The sequence below is a fragment of the Filicampus tigris genome, chromosome 15 (genome assembly GCF_054856515.1).
Source record: "Filicampus tigris isolate MCC_2025a chromosome 15, RoL_Ftig_1.0, whole genome shotgun sequence".
NCBI lineage: Eukaryota > Metazoa > Chordata > Actinopteri > Syngnathiformes > Syngnathidae > Filicampus > Filicampus tigris.
The window spans coordinates 130,001-150,000 of NC_141231.1; the positions used below are offsets into that span (position 1 = coordinate 130,001).

General features: G+C 40.5%; 1 protein-coding gene across 3 annotated transcripts in view; it reads right to left on the reverse strand.

The window, feature by feature from the left end:
- The window catches only part of trappc11 (trafficking protein particle complex subunit 11), a 165,565-nt gene that overhangs the window by 69,266 nt on the left and 76,299 nt on the right, over positions 1 to 20,000 (reverse strand). For all 3 annotated transcript variants that reach the window (XM_086053384.1, XM_086053383.1, XM_086053385.1), the window contains exons 15-16: positions 19,544 to 19,689; positions 17,631 to 17,692 (exon numbers count right to left, since the gene is read on the reverse strand). In XM_086053384.1, the coding sequence (XP_085909510.1) occupies positions 17,631 to 17,692; positions 19,544 to 19,689 (208 nt within the window). The remainder of the gene's footprint in view (positions 1 to 17,630; positions 17,693 to 19,543; positions 19,690 to 20,000) is intronic.

The following is a 20,000-nucleotide window of genomic DNA, read 5'->3' on the forward strand; positions in this document are numbered from 1 at the left end:
ACAAGGGCCGCTGCAGCCCCCCCATCTAGTGCTGTCGCGGGGTTGTCCACTGACCGGCCTGAGGCTTCGGCACCCCCTGAAGTGATTGAGGCTATGGACGACACTGTTGATGCCCCGCCTATTGGTGTTGCCGAGGTCATTGACAGAGAGGGCGAAGAGCTGCCTCCAGCCGATCTGCCTTCAATGCTTGGCCACGTCCCGGCGAAAAGACAGGACGCCTTGTCGATCCTGATGAATACCATCATTGCCTGCCCGGACTCGGCCTCCTCTGACACTGACACTGATGTGGCTGACGGGGATGGCTGCATCGACATGTGCGACATGTGACTCTCGGGGAGTTTTCTCGGGTGACTGTACCTTGGTCTATCTGGTACTCAACCCAAGGAGGGGGTGTAGTGTTGTGATGATTTGGTGCCACAAAAGCATGAGGTAGCAAGAGTAGGGCTGTGCAATTAATCGAAATTCAATTACCATTTCGATTATTATGCACCACGACTACAAAATTGACAATCGTAAAAAAACTATTATTAATACTAATTTTGAGTTTTGAGGCATGCGCACACGCGTTACTCCGCCGCGCTGCCGTCTCCATGCTAGCTAGCTAGCTAGCTAGCCAGCCAGATAACCCGCACCCCACAAGTCACACTGCACATGTTCCTACTCAACGTTTTAACAGAGAAACAGACCCAAAAATGGCACAAGACCCGCCACAGGAACGACTTGTAAACAAGCAAGGCAAGTTGAAATCGCTTATTTGGTTACATTTTGGGTTTGCTATGGAAGACGACGAGCAAAGACGTATAAAGTGCAAGTTGTCTATTCATCCACCGGCAACACAACGGATCTATTCAACCCTCGTTTGGTTGACAATGGTGTTATGATACACCAAAGCAAGAAAACATCGAGTTAGATTTGGCGTCGTTCGCAATCAGCACGAGGGATTTATTTTAAATAACATATCTTATGCAAATATACACTACTTTTACTAGCACAAAAATAGAAACCATGCTACACATTATTACTGTGGTTAAGTTAAATTTCTTGTGTAGTCTATAATATGAAGTCAATTTTTTTGTGTTCATTTTTGTTTCTAATTGCTTCAAATGCAATTTGCAAATATTATTGGTCATTATATTGTAATACAGTTGTACAGTATGTAATACATATATGGCCTACTGTCATTTAGAAGTATTGTATAGATTACGTACTAGTATGTCACAGTCAACATTTAAATTAGTTTGACCCAATCAGCATATCAAATTTATAATTTATCAGAAGCAAATTACTTTTAACTTTGTTTACTATGTGTAAATATTACTTTAAAAACAAAACAAAAAGGCTACAGACAAAGGTCTAAATGTATAGATGAATAGCATGTCTGTTATTCTGTCAAAATTTGTATTTTACTCCAAGCAGTTTACTACTTGCCCTGCGATTGGCTGGCAACCAATTCAGGGTGTCCCCCGCCTACTGCCCGAAGACAGCTGGGATAAGCTCCAGCACCCCCCGCGACCCTTGTGAAGATAAGCGGTATATATAATGGATGGATGGACAGTTTACTACTTTGGCAATTGGCAAAGTGCATAGTGCATACTTTAATTTATACATTTGCGCTTAAATTTTTTTTTAAATAATTAATTTAATAAATGTTGTTGGGTCCAAAACGAACTTAACTTATTATAGCGTTTCAAGAATTTTGCCTCTATTTTTATGTTTGAACCTGTTCTTGTTTTGTCGCAAAACATAAATAATCATTTGAATAATCGTGATTTCATGTCATGTCATGTCATCTTCCAAACCGCTTATCCTATATAGGGTCGCGGGGAGTTGCTGGAGCCTATCCCAGCCGTCAATGGGCGAAGGCAGACTACACCCCGAACTGGTCGCCAGCCAGTCGCAGGGCAATCGTGATTTCAATTCTTACCAAAATAATCGTGATTAATATTTTTTTCATAATCGAGCAGCCCTAAGCAAGAGCACAGATGGTGCAACAATTGTGTCACGAAAAGTGATGTGATTTGATTCTAATTGACGGGTTAAGTCACAGGCTGAATGTGCAACAAATTGCAAAACCAAAATTACATAAATTATAATTCTAAATTCAGCCACCAGAGTTTGCCAAACTGTACTCATATTGGACATGAACTATTTAGCTCCACATAGTTTCACACAATCTTATACTCCAGTTATAGTCTGCTTATTTCCAATCAATAAGTCATGTATTGATGTCCAAAATATATTCAGTAACAGCTTCAAATTTTCTTTTTGAAGTAGTGTGAACCCATGATCATACACTCACAAGGTGATGCATGTGATTAGGATTGAAAAGGTTGAGGACCCGTCTTCACATGTGAGAATGAATGTACTGACGTGAACAGACCTTGTGTTACGACCAAAGAACAATCAATCAATCAATCAATCACATTTTATTTATATAGCACTTTTCATACATAAAAATGCAACTCAAAGTGCTTTAAAACATTCAAAGCAAAACAGAATTATCTTCAATCAAAAGAAAAGATAAATTATTTAAAAGTTGTTGAAAGCCAAACTAAAAAGGTGTGTCTTGAGCTTCCTCTTAAAAATATCAACAGTCTCTGCAGATCTGACATCCTCTGGCAGGCTATTCCAAAGGTGAGGACCAAAACGGCTGAATGCAGCCTCGCCATGCATTTTGGTCCTCACCCTTGGAATAAATAAAAGGCCGGCGCCAGAGGACCTCAGGATCCGCGAGGGCTGGTATGATAAAAGCAAATCAGATAAATAAGATGGCCCAAGACCATTACCACATTTATAAACTAATAAAAGTACTTTAAAATCGATCCTGAAACACACAGGGAGCCAATGCAGCAATTTCAAAACTGGCGTAATGTGCTCCCGCCCTCTGGTTCTCGTCAGCACCCGAGCGGCTGAATTCTGCAGTAGTTGCAGTGGTGAAATGCTCTTTTTCGGGAGGCCAGAGAGCAGGGCATTACAGTAATCTAAACGACAGGAAATAAAGGCATGCATCAGCACTTCCGTGTTAGCCTGAGAGAGAAACGGGCGGACTCTGGCGATATTCTTAAGGTGATTAAAACCAATCTTGGTTACATTTTTAATATGAGGAATAAAACTGAGCTCAGAGTCAAAAATGACGCCAAGGTTCTTCACACAGTGTGAGGGATTAAAAATGTGTAGTTTTGGTAAAAGCTTCTCTCTCTGACCTTCGGGACCGATAACTAAAACCTCAGTCTTGTCCTGATTGAGCTGTAGGAAATTATCTGCCATCCATGACTTGATATCTAAAATGCAATTTAAAAGGGTATCAATGGGTCCTGTGTCATCAGGAGACACGGCAATATACAGCTGCGTGTCATCAGCATAGCTGTGAAAGCTGATGCCGTGTCCCCTGATGACATCCCCGAGGGGAAGCATATAAAGATTAAAAAGTAGGGGGCCTAAAATCGAACCTTGAGGAACCCCACATTTAATTTCATGAGTTTTAGAGGAACAAGTATCCATACTTACAAAGAAATATCGGTCTGTGAGATAGGAATAAAACCAGTCAAAAACAGTACCAGAGATGCCCACTATATTTTTAAGTCTATTGAATAAAATTTGGTGATCTACTGTATCAAAAGCAGCGCTTAGATCCAGTAGCACCAAGACTGTGAGTTTTCTCACGTCTGCAGTGCACCTAATATCATTTAAAATCCTTAAAAGAGCAGTCTCCGTACTGTGGTTCATCCTAAAACCAGATTGATATTTCTCCAAAATATTATTTGTATTTAAAAAATGATTCAACTGGATGAAAACCAGTTTTTCTAAAATCTTACTTAAAAACGGTAAGTTGGATACGGGTCTGTAATTATTAAAAACGCTCGGGTCAGAACCGCTCTTCTTCAGAAGGGGCTTCACCAATGTGATATTTTGTAAGGTAATCAGTCAAAGGTGGAATGTCTTGTACAGTCAGCTTGGCTGACAGTAACAGTGCTAAAGGCCCTTTTCAGCAAAGACAAAATTGATGAGTAACACATGACTAGAAAGACTGAAGTTTTCTTACCCCCCCTATAAAGTCTAGAGCACAGCCAAAAGGCTGTGAGATTTTGAACTAAGTCAACAGACAACAATTGGCCACCTTTCTTTTGTAAATGCAGCCATTACCTGCCTTGTTAGCGGTGCTCAGACACACTGTCCCCAGCTAGCTCCCTACCATTTTTCAACTGAATAGAGTATTCATGAGGGATTTTCCACTTAACACTAGAAAACCCAGAAGGCGGTCACTTATCACTTCTACCTACAGTGGCCTAAGAGCGGTCAGTTTTACACCAAGCTTTTAGCTAATATCCCACATCAAGGTGTGAACAGGCGCTTTTGTTGTGGAAACAAAGCAATTACTGGCACATGGAGGTGGTGGGGGGTTACGCCAGCCCATTTGGAGTAAAGTTTAGTTGCGCAGTCACTTTGTCTTTGAATGAGTTACTACATGAATTGCCACTGAGAAACTAAGATGAAATCAACACGTTTTTTTCTGTTCTTGTTTATATTTATTGATTAGCTAAAATAGTAGTTAACTGTCTGACAGATACAGTATATACAAATAAATTGAATTTGAAGTCAATCCAATCACAATTTTGTTTCTTTTTAGGAATACACCAAGAACAAAATTACAAGTACCAGAATCCTATCAATTATACAAAATATACTACATGTCTAGAAAAATAGTACAATAATTGTAAAACACAATGTTGAAAAGAGAGGTATTGCTCTCATAGAAGTGTGATGATGGCCTGGATGGCCTGCCATAGTCTGTGTGCATCTCTGCTTTTTTTTAAGTTGGAGGTGTTTATTTGGTGTAGTCTCGTTTTGCTTTCCTGATACCACGGGACAGGTAGGCTCTCACTGTTCTCAGATTGGATTTATCCCCAGCTCTGAAGGTGACGTCTGGCCTTGCATCTCAAAACAATTGTACAAGTGTGCTAACTTATTTTTGTCGACAGAGGGCTCTATATCTGCAAAGCTATTTGCAGTCAATGTTGGCTTTCCCCAATACCCAGTGGAGGTCTGTTGGCTTCTGCTCGGTTGTTTGCAAGAAATACACCTTTTATACAAAGCACCATAACGCCATCCATTTGCATCTCAACACAATTGCACAAATGTACTAACTTGTTTTTGACGACTGACGGCTCTATGCAATAGCTGCTTTTGTACTTGTTTGCAAGAAGTACACTTTTTTATACAAAGCACCATAACACCCGCCGTTTGCATCTCAACACAATTGCACAACTGTGCTAACTTGTTTTTAACGACTGATGGCTCTATGCAATAGCTGCTTTTGTACTTGTTCGCAAGAAGTACACTTTTTTTATTCAAAGCACCATAACACCCGCCGTTTGCATCTCAGAACAATTGTACAAGTGTGCTAACTTGTTCTTGCTGGCTGAGGGCTCTATGCAACAGCTGCATAGCAATTTGCAGATATGTTTGCAATGCTTTTCGAGCCCTGATGAAGCCTAACATTTTCTAAGATGCAAACACATGCCGTTCAATGAGATATGCCCTTTAGGCTACTCAACCACGGCTACCGCTGACTAAAAAAGTTTAATCAAATATTGTAGTTTAGTATTATTGCACCAGATAAAAACATAAAAACAATAACAATTAGACGTGTGGACATGGCTAAAGTAATTTTAGGCTTTTCATTTTTGCTTTTTTCAATTTGGGGGGGGGGGTCTGTTTTAGCTTTTAATTTCTTCACCTTATTTTTGTTATTTTTTGCCAAGTTTTACTATGTGGTTGTGAGCAACAAAGTTAAAAGACAGGTAGATGACAATTTTAGATGTGGTCTTTAGGCTACTCAATCATGGCTAAAAAAAACAAGATGTGTGGACATGGCTGAAGTCATGTTAAGCTTTTTGTTCTTTCCAACTTATTTTTATTATTTTTGCCAAGCTTTGTGTTTGTGAACATCAAAGTCTAAAGACAGGTAAGATAACTTTATTCAGGCTAGTCAATGTTGGCTTTCCCCAACACCCAGTGGAGGTCTGTTGGCTTCTGTTCAGTGGTGATGTTTTTTACCTGGGTCACATCATAAATGCACTTGGTGTTTAGGAGGTCACAGTGTTTGTGTATTCTTTATTGTCAATGTGGTAATGAAAGATCTAAATCTGTTTTGACAAAACATTCCAACAGTAATTGTATTATTATTATTATCATTATGGTGGTTATTATTGCTGTCTGCTTTTATTGTAGTTATTATTGCTGCATACTTGAACATGTCACAATCTGTTGAATCAAACCAGTGTTGAGGCGCAGTGGAGGTCCTCTCAGGTCAAATTGTCTGCTTCAAAACTGGTTTGGCAACATTCTCACTCTGTCTGCATGCTGGCATTAGCATAACAATTATGTGGTCTGGCATTCTAATGTGGGGGATGGGGCAGGCTTTGGATGTCTTCAGAGTAGAGATGGGGTCTGTTGAGTTGGAAAATGTACATGTTGAATTTTTGGTAGGACAGTCTTGAGATCAGTGTGATTAAAATCTCCAGTGAGGATGATGAAGCAATCAGGGTCTGAGTAACTTAGATGAAATGAACACACGTTTTGTTTTGTTTTTTTATATTGATGAACTAGAAGAGTGTGTGACTGACCAGTGGTTGAAAACACTTAATGAATCAGATAAGATAAATTCTTTCTTTCATTTTTACACAAAATGACACACTTGGAGCTCTTGATGAAAAAAAAAACAGAATAAGACCTGCAACATACTGTACCTGAGTGCTTTTGGCAACTGTTGAATGTGCCAACTGAGATATGGTCTTTAGGCTACTCAATCATGGCTACCGCTGTCAAAATGAAGTGTTGTAGTTTTCTATTGTTGTCATGTCATGTCATCTTCCACACCGCTTATCCTGTACAGGGTCGCGGGGAGGTGCTGGGGCCTATCCCAGCAGACAATGGGCGAAAGGCAGACTACACACCGAACTGGTCACCAACCAGTAGCAGGGCACACAAAGACACTGTCACTGAGTGGGAAACCGATCCCACGCTGCCCGCACACAACTGAGGCGTGTGTACCACTACACCATCAGTGACTTACTATTATTGTGCCAAATTAATAAAAAATAAAAAAAAAAAGATACAAGAGGTGTCGACATGGCTGAAGTCATTTTTAGCTTTTTGTTCAATTTATTTTTTTTGCCAGGCTGTGTTTGTGAACAACAAAGTCTAATGACTGCTATAGATAACGTAATTTAGGCTAGTGAATGCTGGCCCCAAACAAATGGACAATGAAGAGTAGTCTGCCTTTCATCCCCGAGGGCTACCATTTCCCCCCACTTTGCAATGCTAGATCCACCCCACAACCCCCCGCCCCCCACACCCCCACAACCAATCCTCCCACTCCCCCACCCTGCCATACCCCCTACTGCTTTGGCAGGTAATGGCTAATTTACATATGAAAGGTCGCTAATTGTAGCCAGCAGAGTTGGTATATAAAAACCTAGGTGATATTTGACCGCTTTCTGGGCATTCAAGGAGTTGTAAAAAATCCAGGGTTTTCTAGTGTTAAAGATACAGTGGTACCTCTACTTACGAACGTCTCTTCATTCAAAATTTTCAAGTTAAGAAACGCCTCAACAGGAAAATATTACCTCTAGTTATGAAAGAAATTTCAGGATACGAAAGGTAAAAGTATGGGGTGATACTTGCAGTATGGGCTGCGACTCACAGCTCCGGAGTTTCCTGAATGCAACATACTCATAGCTGCTCTGCCATTGGCTAGCCTAGCATCTTCCTGGCATCCCATTGGCTAAGAGGGACCTCTTCCGTATGTCTCTATGTGTGTGGATAGACAGGTAAATAGATAGATAGATGTTACCTTCCGTGATCAGGCTTGAGTCAGTCGTATCAGCCCCAAACCGTGGTAAGGGGCAAACTGACTGCAGTCAGCGTGTTGGACAAAGACAACGAGGCGTCAAGTAGCTTAGCAATCGGGGTTCTATTTGTTTTTAATCTCCTCCTTTCTCTCCTACACCAGCACTTTCTTTCCGGATTTTCTCCTGCCACCAGCACACGTCACACGCCACGTAGCTGCCTCAGGCTATGCCTGTAACATAGGTGCAGCGTCCTCGTTATTCGCCCCTCGGGCCATGAGGTCTTCCGATAGTTTTACGTGAATTAGAAACGAGGAAAAGAAAAAAAGGAGAAAATCGTTTTTTTGTCCATACAAACAAAGCAAGAGATAATAGAAAAGTATGAAAGGGGGATGCGTTTGGTTGATCTCGCCAAAGAATATGACCGTAATGTATCGACAGTCGCCACGTTATTAAATCAGTTGTTTACAAAACGCCAGGCAAAAAACACTTCTGAGAGAGAACATGAACCAAAGAGGGCAAAAAGCGATGAGGACAGCAATTAAAAGGTAAACGACCATCATTTTTATTCCTTACTCTATTCTTAGTTTTTTTTACATTATGTACAACTCTAATTTATTGTAACATGTATTTGTTACATGTTTTCATGCATTTTTATGCTTTATAAAACATTTATGTGTGAATATTGGGGTTGTATGATCAGCAAAAATCTCTATTTTACAAAGTTTTGTGAAGTCACCTTCCGAATTAGCTTTATATATTGTACTCATACTGTCCCACCAAAGACTGCCGATCATCTGAGTATGTCATCTGAGGTGCTTATATTTAGGTTTTTCAAATGACAATGCATCGCTGCAGTATCGGCATCGGCCAGTACAAGCATCGGCTAATGCTGCACAGCCAGGTAGCGGAATCGGTATCGGGGACCAAAAAGTGGTATCGGAAAAACACTACTATTAACTATTCATTTCCATCGGAAGATTCAACTTTTCACATTTACACCATTCCAATTTCCACAAATTCAACTCATTCAACTCACATTCAACTTTTCAGAACCCTGTCATGTGGTGTGCCATGTGAAGTGATGGTGTAAATCTATATTGGTTAAAGCCCTAGGACCATAGGGAGTAAAACGCCTAATCTGCAATTCCATATTTTAAACGCTTGATGTCGACATTAATCATTTGACTACTATACACTTGCCAGGTCGGACAATCCTGTACAAAGCTTATAAGCATAGAACCTAGTAAAATAAACATACCAAAGTCAATGCCCTTACAATTATTCGTTTGATGCCTATGAAAGTGTTTTTCACTTATTCCCCTAGTTACCTAAGGTAATTTGTCCCCAGTGACATAAGCACAGAAGTGCTACAGGTCTAGTCTACATGTTGAGAAACAGTAAATGTTGCTTAGAAACTGCTTTGTGTATCAAATAACCCATGTGCATTTGCTCTCAAAGGATGCCACGTGATGTGAAAAGAAGTAAACAAGACCCAACCTGTTGTCTACATATGAGATAATGTGGCAATAAGAATGATATATATATATATATGTTATCCATGATATCACTTGCTTGGATATACAATATTAAGTACTCAGATTGTTTTATAAAATCATGTATTTTTTAAATAAGTGTTTTAGATGGTCTTTAGATGGTCATAATGTTGGTGTGTGTTCGAGCACCTGTTTGTCACAAACATGTTGACTGTTATTCACGTTCGAGTACCGTGTTTGTCACAAACATGTTGACTGTTATTCACTTTCGAGCACCTGTTTGTCACAAACATGTTGACTGTTATTCACTTGGGACACAATGTACTTGTTTTTCCTTAGATAATGAGGGGTTTGTTAAAGTTAGTCTATAATTAAGTGAGCCAAAACGGGACCTGTTTACAAAGAATGATCAAACCAACACAGACTTTTGGGAAGATGATGGAAAAACACTGGCTGATTACCTCATCAAACCCACTGAGAAAAACAACTTTGACGCATGCGTGGTTAGCTGAAGAGACAACGCCTAAACTATGTTTTTCTCATTTGACGCATGCGTGGTTAGCTGAAGAGACAACACCTAAAATTATGTTTTTCTCAGTAAAAAAAAGCTTTAGCACATGCGCAGTTAATGTAAGAGCCTCCCAAAAACCAGAGACTATAAAAGAGGGAGCCACAAAGGCTCCACACCTTTTTCTTTCCCCCTGCCCGCGGTTCCAAGATGATACGACGAGGAGACAATTTTGCATTTTTCTTGGGACACTTTTCCAACTCCCAAGCAAGAAAGATGATTTCTCTTCTTTTTTGGACATCACCAAAATACTGCTTCAATAAGGTAACTGAACAGAATTCACTTTATATCGCGCTTAGTAAATTGGGCAGTTGAGCATTTGAGTTTCTTACTTTCCAATAGTTCCTTATTTTAATCAGGTTTGGGGAGATTAAGACTTGAGAGCTCACTTAAATTAAGACTACTATTTAATCATTTTTATTCCCTTTTCCTATTATCACTATTATTTCTTGTTTTATTATTTTATCCAATGTTATACCTGCCTTGAACATAAATGTTTGATTTTACATTTTATCCATTAAGGAAATCATCATTATTACTTGTATGACTGAATTAAACTCATATCATGGAATTAAACTTATAATCATCCAATTTTCTTGCTTATTGACTGTATTCTACTTTTAAGGAATTCTAGGCTGATAAGGAATTATTGTTTGATTATTTACATTATTAAAATAAATTCCATAAACTTATTTTAATACTATTGATGTCATTCTACTGATTTAATTTATTTACACCACGTAACCTTTGTTGAATGAACGGCTAAGACCTTAATGATAAAAGGTCTCATTACCATCCTATGAAATTAATTAAATAGTTTACTCTGGCTAGATTTAAAACAAATCCGTACAGTGTAACAAATACTGTTAAACTTCCTTGGTCAATAACAATGTAATGATTCAAAATGAGTAGGAAGCTGCCGTAAAATCATAGTAGTCATGTTAGTAATTCTTAATTCTGTTACTCATTAAGAATAATTAAATGACTGAGAATCGGATTGGCTATACAAATCTAAAGACAGTTAGCAACCTAGGCGAATTCCTCTCGACACCGGCTAGAAAACTCTCCCGTCCCCTCGCGCATTCGCGTTAAAACGAGCGAGGGTTAAGGGGAAAGTAAGACCCGTTGAATGGCGTAGTCGGTGAGGATTTTTCCCGATAATCCAGCGGGAAAGCGAAATCTGACAACCCCCAAAATTCCTACTTCCCACAGTTTCAACTCATTCACCCTTAAAAAAAAACACAAATTCCACTATTAACCATTCATTTTCAATGGCACATTCAACTTTTCACATTTACACCTTCTAAATTTCCACAAATTCAAGTCATTCAACTCACATTCAGCTTTTCAACACTTCTAAAATTTGTACTTCCCACACATTCAACTCACACTTAAAAAAAGCAACAAAATTAAACTATTCACCATTCATTTCCATTGGCAGATTTAACTTTTCGTATTTACACCATTCCAATTTCCACAAATTCAAGTCATTAAACTCATTCATCTCACAATCAACTTTTCAACACCCCCAAAATTCCTACTTTCCACACATTCAACTCATTCACACTTAAAAACCCCACAAAAAAATCACCATTCATTTCCAGTGGACCAGTGTTGCCCCTTGGTCTCCCCAGTGCGGCGGCCATCTTGGACAGGGACATTAGCTAGACTGCGGATACTCACCCTGAGGTCTCCCCAGTGTGGTGGCCATCTTGGACAGGGACATTAGATAGACTGGGCATACTCACCCCGAGTTCTCCCCAGTGCGGCAGCCATCTTGGGCAGGGACATTAACTAGACTGGGGATAATCACCCCGAGGTCTCCCCAATGCGGTGGCCATCTTGGACAGGGACATTAGCTAGACTGGGGATGCTCACCCCGAGGTCTCCACAGTGCGGCGGCCATCTTGGACAGGACTTTAGCTAGACTGGGGATACTCACCCCGAGGTCTCCCCAGCGCGGCGGCTATCTTGGACCGGGACATTAGCTAGACTGGGGATACTCACTCCGAGGTCTCCCCAGTGCGGCGGCCATCTTGGGCAGGGACATTAACTAGACTGGGGATAATCACCCCGAGGTCTCCCCAATGCGGTGGCCATCTTGGACAGGGACATTAGCTAGACTGGGGATACTCACCCCGAGGTCTCCACAGTGCGGCGGCCATCTTGGACAGGACATTAGCTAGACTGGGGATACTCACCCCGAGGTCTCCACAGTGCGGCGGCCATCTTGGACAGGGACATTAGCTAGACTGGGGATACTCACTTCGAGGTCTCCCCAGTGCGGTTCAGCGGTTCAACTCACATTGGTTCAGCTTTTCAACACGCTGCAATTCATACTTCCCAAAAATTCAAATTATTCAACCTTAAAAAAAACATTACATTCGCCATTCAGTCCCATTTCCACATTCAACATTTCAGTTTCACAGCCTTCCTGTTAGGTCTTTAATGGTCTTGTGGTACACACGCTGAGTTGTGTGCAGGCAGCGTTGGATCGATTCCCCCTCATTCCAAAACATTCCACAATTTTTCATAGAGTTCATTCAAGTTCATCCCACTTTATTCAGTATCATTCAACTTCATTCCACTTGATTCAACTTCATGCCACTGTATTCAACTTCATTCAGTATCATTCAACTTTATTCCACTTTATTCAACTTAATTCCAACGCATTCCGCAGTTTCTTTTCAGCTTCCTTCGCCTTCACGCGCATTCTCTAGTTATTATTGTGTCACACATATGTTATGCCTACACTTTAAACATATTATTGACCAGACTGGGGATACTCACCCCGAGGTCTCCCCAGTGCGGCGGCCATCTTGGGCAGGGACATAAGCTAGACTGGGGATACTCACCCCGAGGTCTCCCCACTGCAGCAGCCATCTTGGGCAGGGACATTAGCTAGACTGGGATACTCACCCCGAGGTCTCCCCCGTGCGGCGGCCATCTTGGGCAGGGACATTAGCTAGACTGGGGATACTCACCACAAGGTCTCTCCATTGCGGCGGCCATCTTGGGGGAGGACCCAAAATCAACAGGAAGTCACCCATATTTATCAGGAAGTGATCCCACGTGACACGGAAATTAACCAGAAGTGACCCAAATGGCCCGGAAATGGACCGGAAGTGACCTAAATGCCCCAGAAATGACCCGGGAATGATCCAGAAGTCTTTTCTTCCTTTCTGATTTTTTATGTCCTCCGCATTCTCTCTAATTTGAGGTCATTCAACTTCATTCAGTATCATTCAATATAATTCTACTTAATTTCAATTCATTCCTTCTTTTCATTCAGTATCATTCAACTTCATTTCAACCCATTATGCAGTTTTTATTCAGCTTCCTTCGCCTTCACACGCAATTTCTCCAGAAATTGCATTCTCTAGTTAATATATGTTGAAGCATTCCAGAATAGCAGCCGTTGTCCACAAGTATTCACACAGGTCACCCAAATGGGTGCACAGGTCACTAAAATGGAACATTTTGGGTTTGCCTGTACCTTTCCTTCGGAAAACATGTGTAAAATGCTCATTTTTTGTAGGATTATTGTCAAATTTGAACTGGAACTTGGGGAGACCTCAAGCTTTGATCCTGTAGTGTTTTCAAGTCCTAATCAACATTCTAAATTCATTTTCAAGACAGATTTTGTGAAACGAAATTAGACAAACATAAGAGTTGCCCTTTTTTCTGTTTTCAAACATCCATAGGACAGGAGCACTTACACCAATTCTGATTGTTTGGGAGAAAAATTCAAAATATTATCTTGAAAAAGAGACCGGGCTTGGAGTTGCACCAAAGAGCTGGAAGAAGATGAAGATGAGGAAGAGGAGGAGGAGGAAGAGGCGAAGAAGAATGTCTCCAAAAACATTAGGGACATCGCAGTGGTCGCTGCTCTGTTCCTACTTATATGTAAAAAATTACCTCTGAGTGGTGAACAATGGCCGTCATGTTACATATTGTCACATCCAAGGATCACATGGACACCACAAACTAGTAGCTGTTCATGTTGCAAAATACAAAATGCCTACAGTTGAACTGTATGCCTTTCAAATCCTGCTGACTCACTGAAGAAATTGTGCATGCAACTAGTGTGACTAAAATTTTGTCATCTATTTCATTGATCCCATTACCAACAAAATTGGACAACACCCTCGACATGTCGCTTACTCTCATCATATAATACACAAAAGACTTTCATTAAAATGCTAACATCATATTTTACAGTAAACCCATTGAATTTCCGGTTCAACTTAAAACTTGGAAATAAACAGTATATTAATGTAGTAAATTATGGGAGGTACCTCATGGATACAAAAGGTAAAGCTGGTCATAATTTTTCCTGATGTGTTGTAGGGCTGGGTATCGATTCAAATTTTCTGAATCATTTCGATTCACAAAAGTTCAATTTGATTTGATATAGATTTTTTTAAATTTCTATTCAATTCAATCAGATATTGATTAATATACATATATATGGAACATCAATTCTTCTTAAATATCAAGGAAATGATAAAAACTTCACACACAATATGGCCTTAAGTCTTGACAAATGCACTTCGCTATGGCATCTGTAATTTTCTGAGCCCGTGGAGAGCTTGAAGGTATCTTGTGGGCAAATGCAGTGTTTACCTGCGTTTAAATTGGCTCGGATGCCTTTGCTTTTGCTAGCATCAGAGGGTGATGTTTGGAGAAGGGGTTACGGAGATTGGTGGAATTGCTACAGCACCTCCAACTTGCAATGCTCGCACACAGCTTTGGTCTTGTCCAGTCCATCTTGCTGACCACTCGCTTTGATCCAAAATGTTTCCACACTTCTGCCTAGGGCTGAACGATTCTGGAAAATAATCTAATTGCCTTTTTTTTTCCCCTGCCAAAAATTGCGATTGCAATTGCGATATGAGTTGGGATTTTTTTTCAAGGTCCTTTTCTAATGTATTTTTCAACAATTAATCTTTATTACAACAAACAATTTCAGCTCTGTTATGTATTACAGAATACTGAGGTAAAAGCAAAATATTAAATAAAGTATTAAAGAGAATTAAGAATTAAAGTATTAATTCCTATGAAAGACAGTTATTTACTACAATTAGAGGTATATACACATGAAATATTTTGATGTGCAATTTGGTAAACCTTGACCACAACAACATAATTCTGTAAATTATAATTCTGTTCATAAACTCAAGTGCAGAATAATGTAAACAAATCAGTAGCTTTGACACTTCTGACATATCACTTTGTTTCATGAAACATGATATAAACCTGAACTGAACTTCTTAATCACTCACCTTCTTACAAAGACCGAAAATCTCCCGCTCCTTAAATGTCACTTAATTTCATAAAAGCATATCGTCGCTGTCATGTGAAAAACACTTCTCTCCATTTTTTTTCATTTTCTTATTTATACATGAATCACATTTCTGCGTTACAGATGTCGCATTAAAGTGAAAATTTAAAAAAGTTTCCAAAATTGGAGATAAGTGTTTTTCACAGGACAGCGACGATATGTAAACATGGACTGCACCACTTGAATCACTCATTCAATTTAACATATAAACGGATAAATACAACATATCCTCTTAATATCATCCTCTTAATATTTGACCCCTTGACAACTTTGCACAGATACGTTTTTATTTGTCGCGGCTCAAGGAGCCGCACAGTACGCACACTCACCTCTGTCTGTGTGCTCACCGCCGGCACATCATAAAACTGCATTGTTTACTGTGTGATTGAATCTTAAATTATATTCAACTCTAATCTTCAAAACCAAAGTCAAAACTCTACAAATGTAGCATCCTTTTAATGAATGACTGATTTCAAGAGGTTTTTCGTCTATTTAAGCCTTTTAAAATGTATCCAAAAACAGATGTGGTGACACAAGAGGCGTTTTGATTTCATTGCAGGCAGTAAACTCAAGTCACCACAAATTAATTAAATAAATAATTGACCCATTTTAGATACATAGTGATGCCCTGATTGTGAGGAAATTGTGTGTCTTATTTAAACACACAAGTAACAATTTCTAACCAACTGTGTGTAGCATGTCTGCTATTTTGGGAAGTACAATGTTGTCACGTTACTATATAATTTAAGCCTCAGAGCCGTATTGCTGTTTAAGAGTACAGTGGGGTAATAAATGTAGTTCACGTCTAGCCCCAGGTAATCTGGATTAATTGTGTCTACTTGTTCACACTGTAACAACAACAACAATTGCAACAACAATTGCATTGTGATCTGCCACGCTCGGATTCACTGAAACTTGGCTCAATGAATGCATCCCGGACATTGCGCTACACCTACCCGGCTTCCGTCTTCACCAGGCAAACCGCATCACAGAACAAACAGGAAAGTCAAAAGGTGTCAGAATATGCTTCCATATTAACAAGAAATGGCACACTGATGTCATGGAGCTACGGGCCAGGCTTGGAGTTGCTATTTCTAAACTGAGAGCCATTCTACTCACCACGCGAGTTTTCCTCCTTCGTACTCACCAGTGTTTACATCCCAACCACAAGCTAATACAAACACAGCACTACAAATGCTGACTGACCAAGAAAACAAACTCGAGCTAAAACACCTAGAATCATCCCTCATCATTCTGGGTGATTTCAATAGACCACTTCATGAACTTCCCAAATATGAGCAGCATACTGATTGTTTCACTAGAGAAGGCAATGTGGACCATTGCCGCATGACACTGAAAGAATCATACTGCTCTGTTGTGCACGCAGCGTTGGGTTTGTAAAATCACTGCTTAATTCACTTAATCCCAAAATACAGTACAACACAGGATGTAAAACAGCTCTTCAAACTGCAGAAGATCAAGAAGGTCTGCAAGGGTGTCTGTGTGGTATGGGGTGTCACCCCTTCTGCTTGAAAGTTTGCACTGACCAGATGGCTCGAGGCTTCACACAGATCTTCAACAGATCCCCGGAGCTGTGTGAGGTCCCATCCTGCTTCAAACAGTCCATCAACATCCCGGTCCCCAAGAAACCTGCAACATTGGGACCGAACAACTACAGGCCTGTCGTTGTGACAGCTGTAGTCATGAAGTCCTCCGAACACCTCGTGCTGGGACACCACAAGAGCATAACCGGCCTCCGGCTGGACCTCCTTCAGTTTGCCTACCAGGCAAACAGGTCAATGGATGATGCAGTCAACATGGGCCTGCATTTCATCCTGTAGTACCTCGACGGTACAGTGACCTATGCAAGGATCCTGTTTGTGTTCAGCTCTGCTTTCAATACAACCATCCCGGAACACCAAGATTTTCCAGATCAGTATGTCTCCTGCCATCTGCCAGTGGATCCACAGTTTCCTGACAGGCAGGACAAAACAGGTGAGGCTGGGGGCGGACAACATCATCAACGCGCACCATCAGCACCGGGGCCCCCCAAGGATGCGTCTTCTCTCCATTGCTCTTCTCACTCTAAACCAGGGGTCTCCGAGTCCATTCCTTGGTAGTCCCTATCCAGCCTGTTTTAGATATTTCCCTAGGTCCAACACACCAGGTTTTGATTGATAAATGTGATTTTAAAGTGCAAATCATAATGTCAAAGGCTTGTGTGTATTACTAGTTTATTGCCCCATTTCATATATTCAAAATTAACTTTTATTAATAATTGTCAATTCATGTTTTATACTTACTTCCATATATACAGTTTTAATTGTAATCCCCCAAAATAAATTGCTGAATATGGTGTACATCTGACACACCTTCAGAACTTGTATGAGATTCTGCTCAATCCTCAATTTTTGCTCCTTCTTCAGTGTTGAAGCTGAAACAGAAGACAAACAAATTTCAAAAACTTTCCAGAGAAAATATGCAGACACCATGCACACACAGACACAAGTGTTGGTACCCCTCTCTAGGTTTGGGCCTCGAGAACCAGGAATCGAGTGGAACCGGGACCATCATTCCGGTTCTCCAGGAACTGTTCAGATTTTAGAATGTTGGTGCTGTTTCGAGTCCTTGTTAGCCACACAGAAGAAGCACGATTAAAAAAACGTGTGCGGACGTGACGCGGCCACTCCTGCAGCCGAAGCTGCATCGCCATAGCAGGGTAGCTCGCCCCCACTCGAGTTGCCATGCTCCTTTTGGTCAGACGCTACACTCATTTCGTGCCGGCCAGCAAGCATGGGCCACGGTGGCACCTGGGCGTGCGCCGGACCCTTTCCACGGATCTCCACAACTGCGGTGGCCGCTGGGACACCACGATGGCAGCAGTCACCCTTTGCGGGGTCGTGATCTAGCCCGGGCTGGCTGGCTCATCCGGCCATAGAACTGACGCGATGCGGCCCATGACCCAAAGTCAGAATCGGCTAAGTACGTATAATGCCAACATAATATTTAGCTTATAGCATACACAGCTGCAGCACATACATACTGTACATACCGTACATATACGCATACATAATATGGCTACATCGACTGATTGGATTAGATAGACCTTCCTTGCTTGTCCTTAAAATGTAGCGTTGTTTGTCATATCAATTTTCTTTCTAAAGAAAGACAACATTAGCCTATTAATTGGCGCTCAATTGGCTATTGTTTTTGTAGAAATTATTATTATTAGGGCCCCAAGCAGCGACTTGATGCAAAGTCCCTATTGTTTTTGTAGGAATTATTATTATTATTATTATTACTGTGTTCAGCACACTTGCTGATGATATGAACCTTTTGAAAACAGAGTAAAGATTGAGAAGGTTATGGACGTTTAGGGGCCATCTCTCAACATTGTTGTCATGTCATGTCATGTCATCTTCCAAACCGCTTATCCTATACAGGGTCGCGGGGAGTTGCTGGAGCCTATCCCAGCCGTCAATGGGCGAAGGCAGACTACACCCCGAACTGGTCGCCAGCCAGTCGCAGGGCACACATAGACACTGTCACTGAGCGGGAATCGATCCCACGCTGCCCGCACACAACTCAGGCGTGTGTACCACTACACTATCAGTGGACACCTCAACATTGTTTTTTTCTATTAAATCTTGCAACTTTAAACTTCTGTGCATTGGCCGAGATGGGTCAAACAGATGGGGAAAATGCGTGAGGGATATGCAAATTCGGGCATTGCAGGCACTGTCATTTATCACAGTGGCACAAAGAAAACCGGCCGGCAGGCACGTGACGTGAAGCTGACGGTGATTTTGCAGATACACTCAACTTGTGCGTGGAGTACGAACATTCCAAAAATTTATTAGTGAATGAGGCCAATTGTGACTTTCTAGAAATGTTGTAGAAGTAATCATTTAAGTATGTAAACACTGTCAGATATTTATGAAAGTAACATTTGGCATATATTTATCTGTTTCCTGATTATTATAAAGTCAGTGACATAATCAATGTCTTCACCTAAATGAATATATAAAAAGTTATTACCTTTAATTATATTAAAGGTAATAACTTATTATATATTTAATTATATTAAAGATAATTTGAGCAAACTTGTTATTTCATAAGTGTGTATCAAATCGGTTGCCCAATATCAATCAAGGGCTAATCAGTACTCGAGAATTATCTCTCACTTTCAAAAAAAGGTTAGTGACGCTTGCACGCCGGCAATTTACCATTCAGAAATTAACCATACTGAATATGGGTCAGTGCTTGGTGTAAAAACAGTGCTTACCTCTGCCTAATAGCTCCATACAGAATATGATGTAATCTTTAACACTGGCCATCAGATAGGCACAGTGAAGAGCTGTGGTTAATATGGCTGTCTGGATTCCACACCAACGTTCTGTGCGATAGTCACACATCACATAGTCCAATAGTCTAAAATCACAAGCACATTTTGGTCACTGGTTAGAGTCATCATTCAAGATATGGCAGTTAAGTGAATTCAAAATGGTGGACTTTCTGTAAAGTTTAGCACATGGCAATAAAATATATGTTTGTAGGTCTTAGGCTGTTACGTATACCACCAAAGTTTCATAGATCAAAGTCAAACATACAACCAAGAATCCTTCGTTAAGAAGGAATTATGAATAGCAAAGTTTAATGCTCCACCCCCGTCGTGTGGTCTGTCAAAAACGTAAAATATTTTTCCCTGTTGTTGTCATGTCATCTTCCAAGCCGCTTATCCT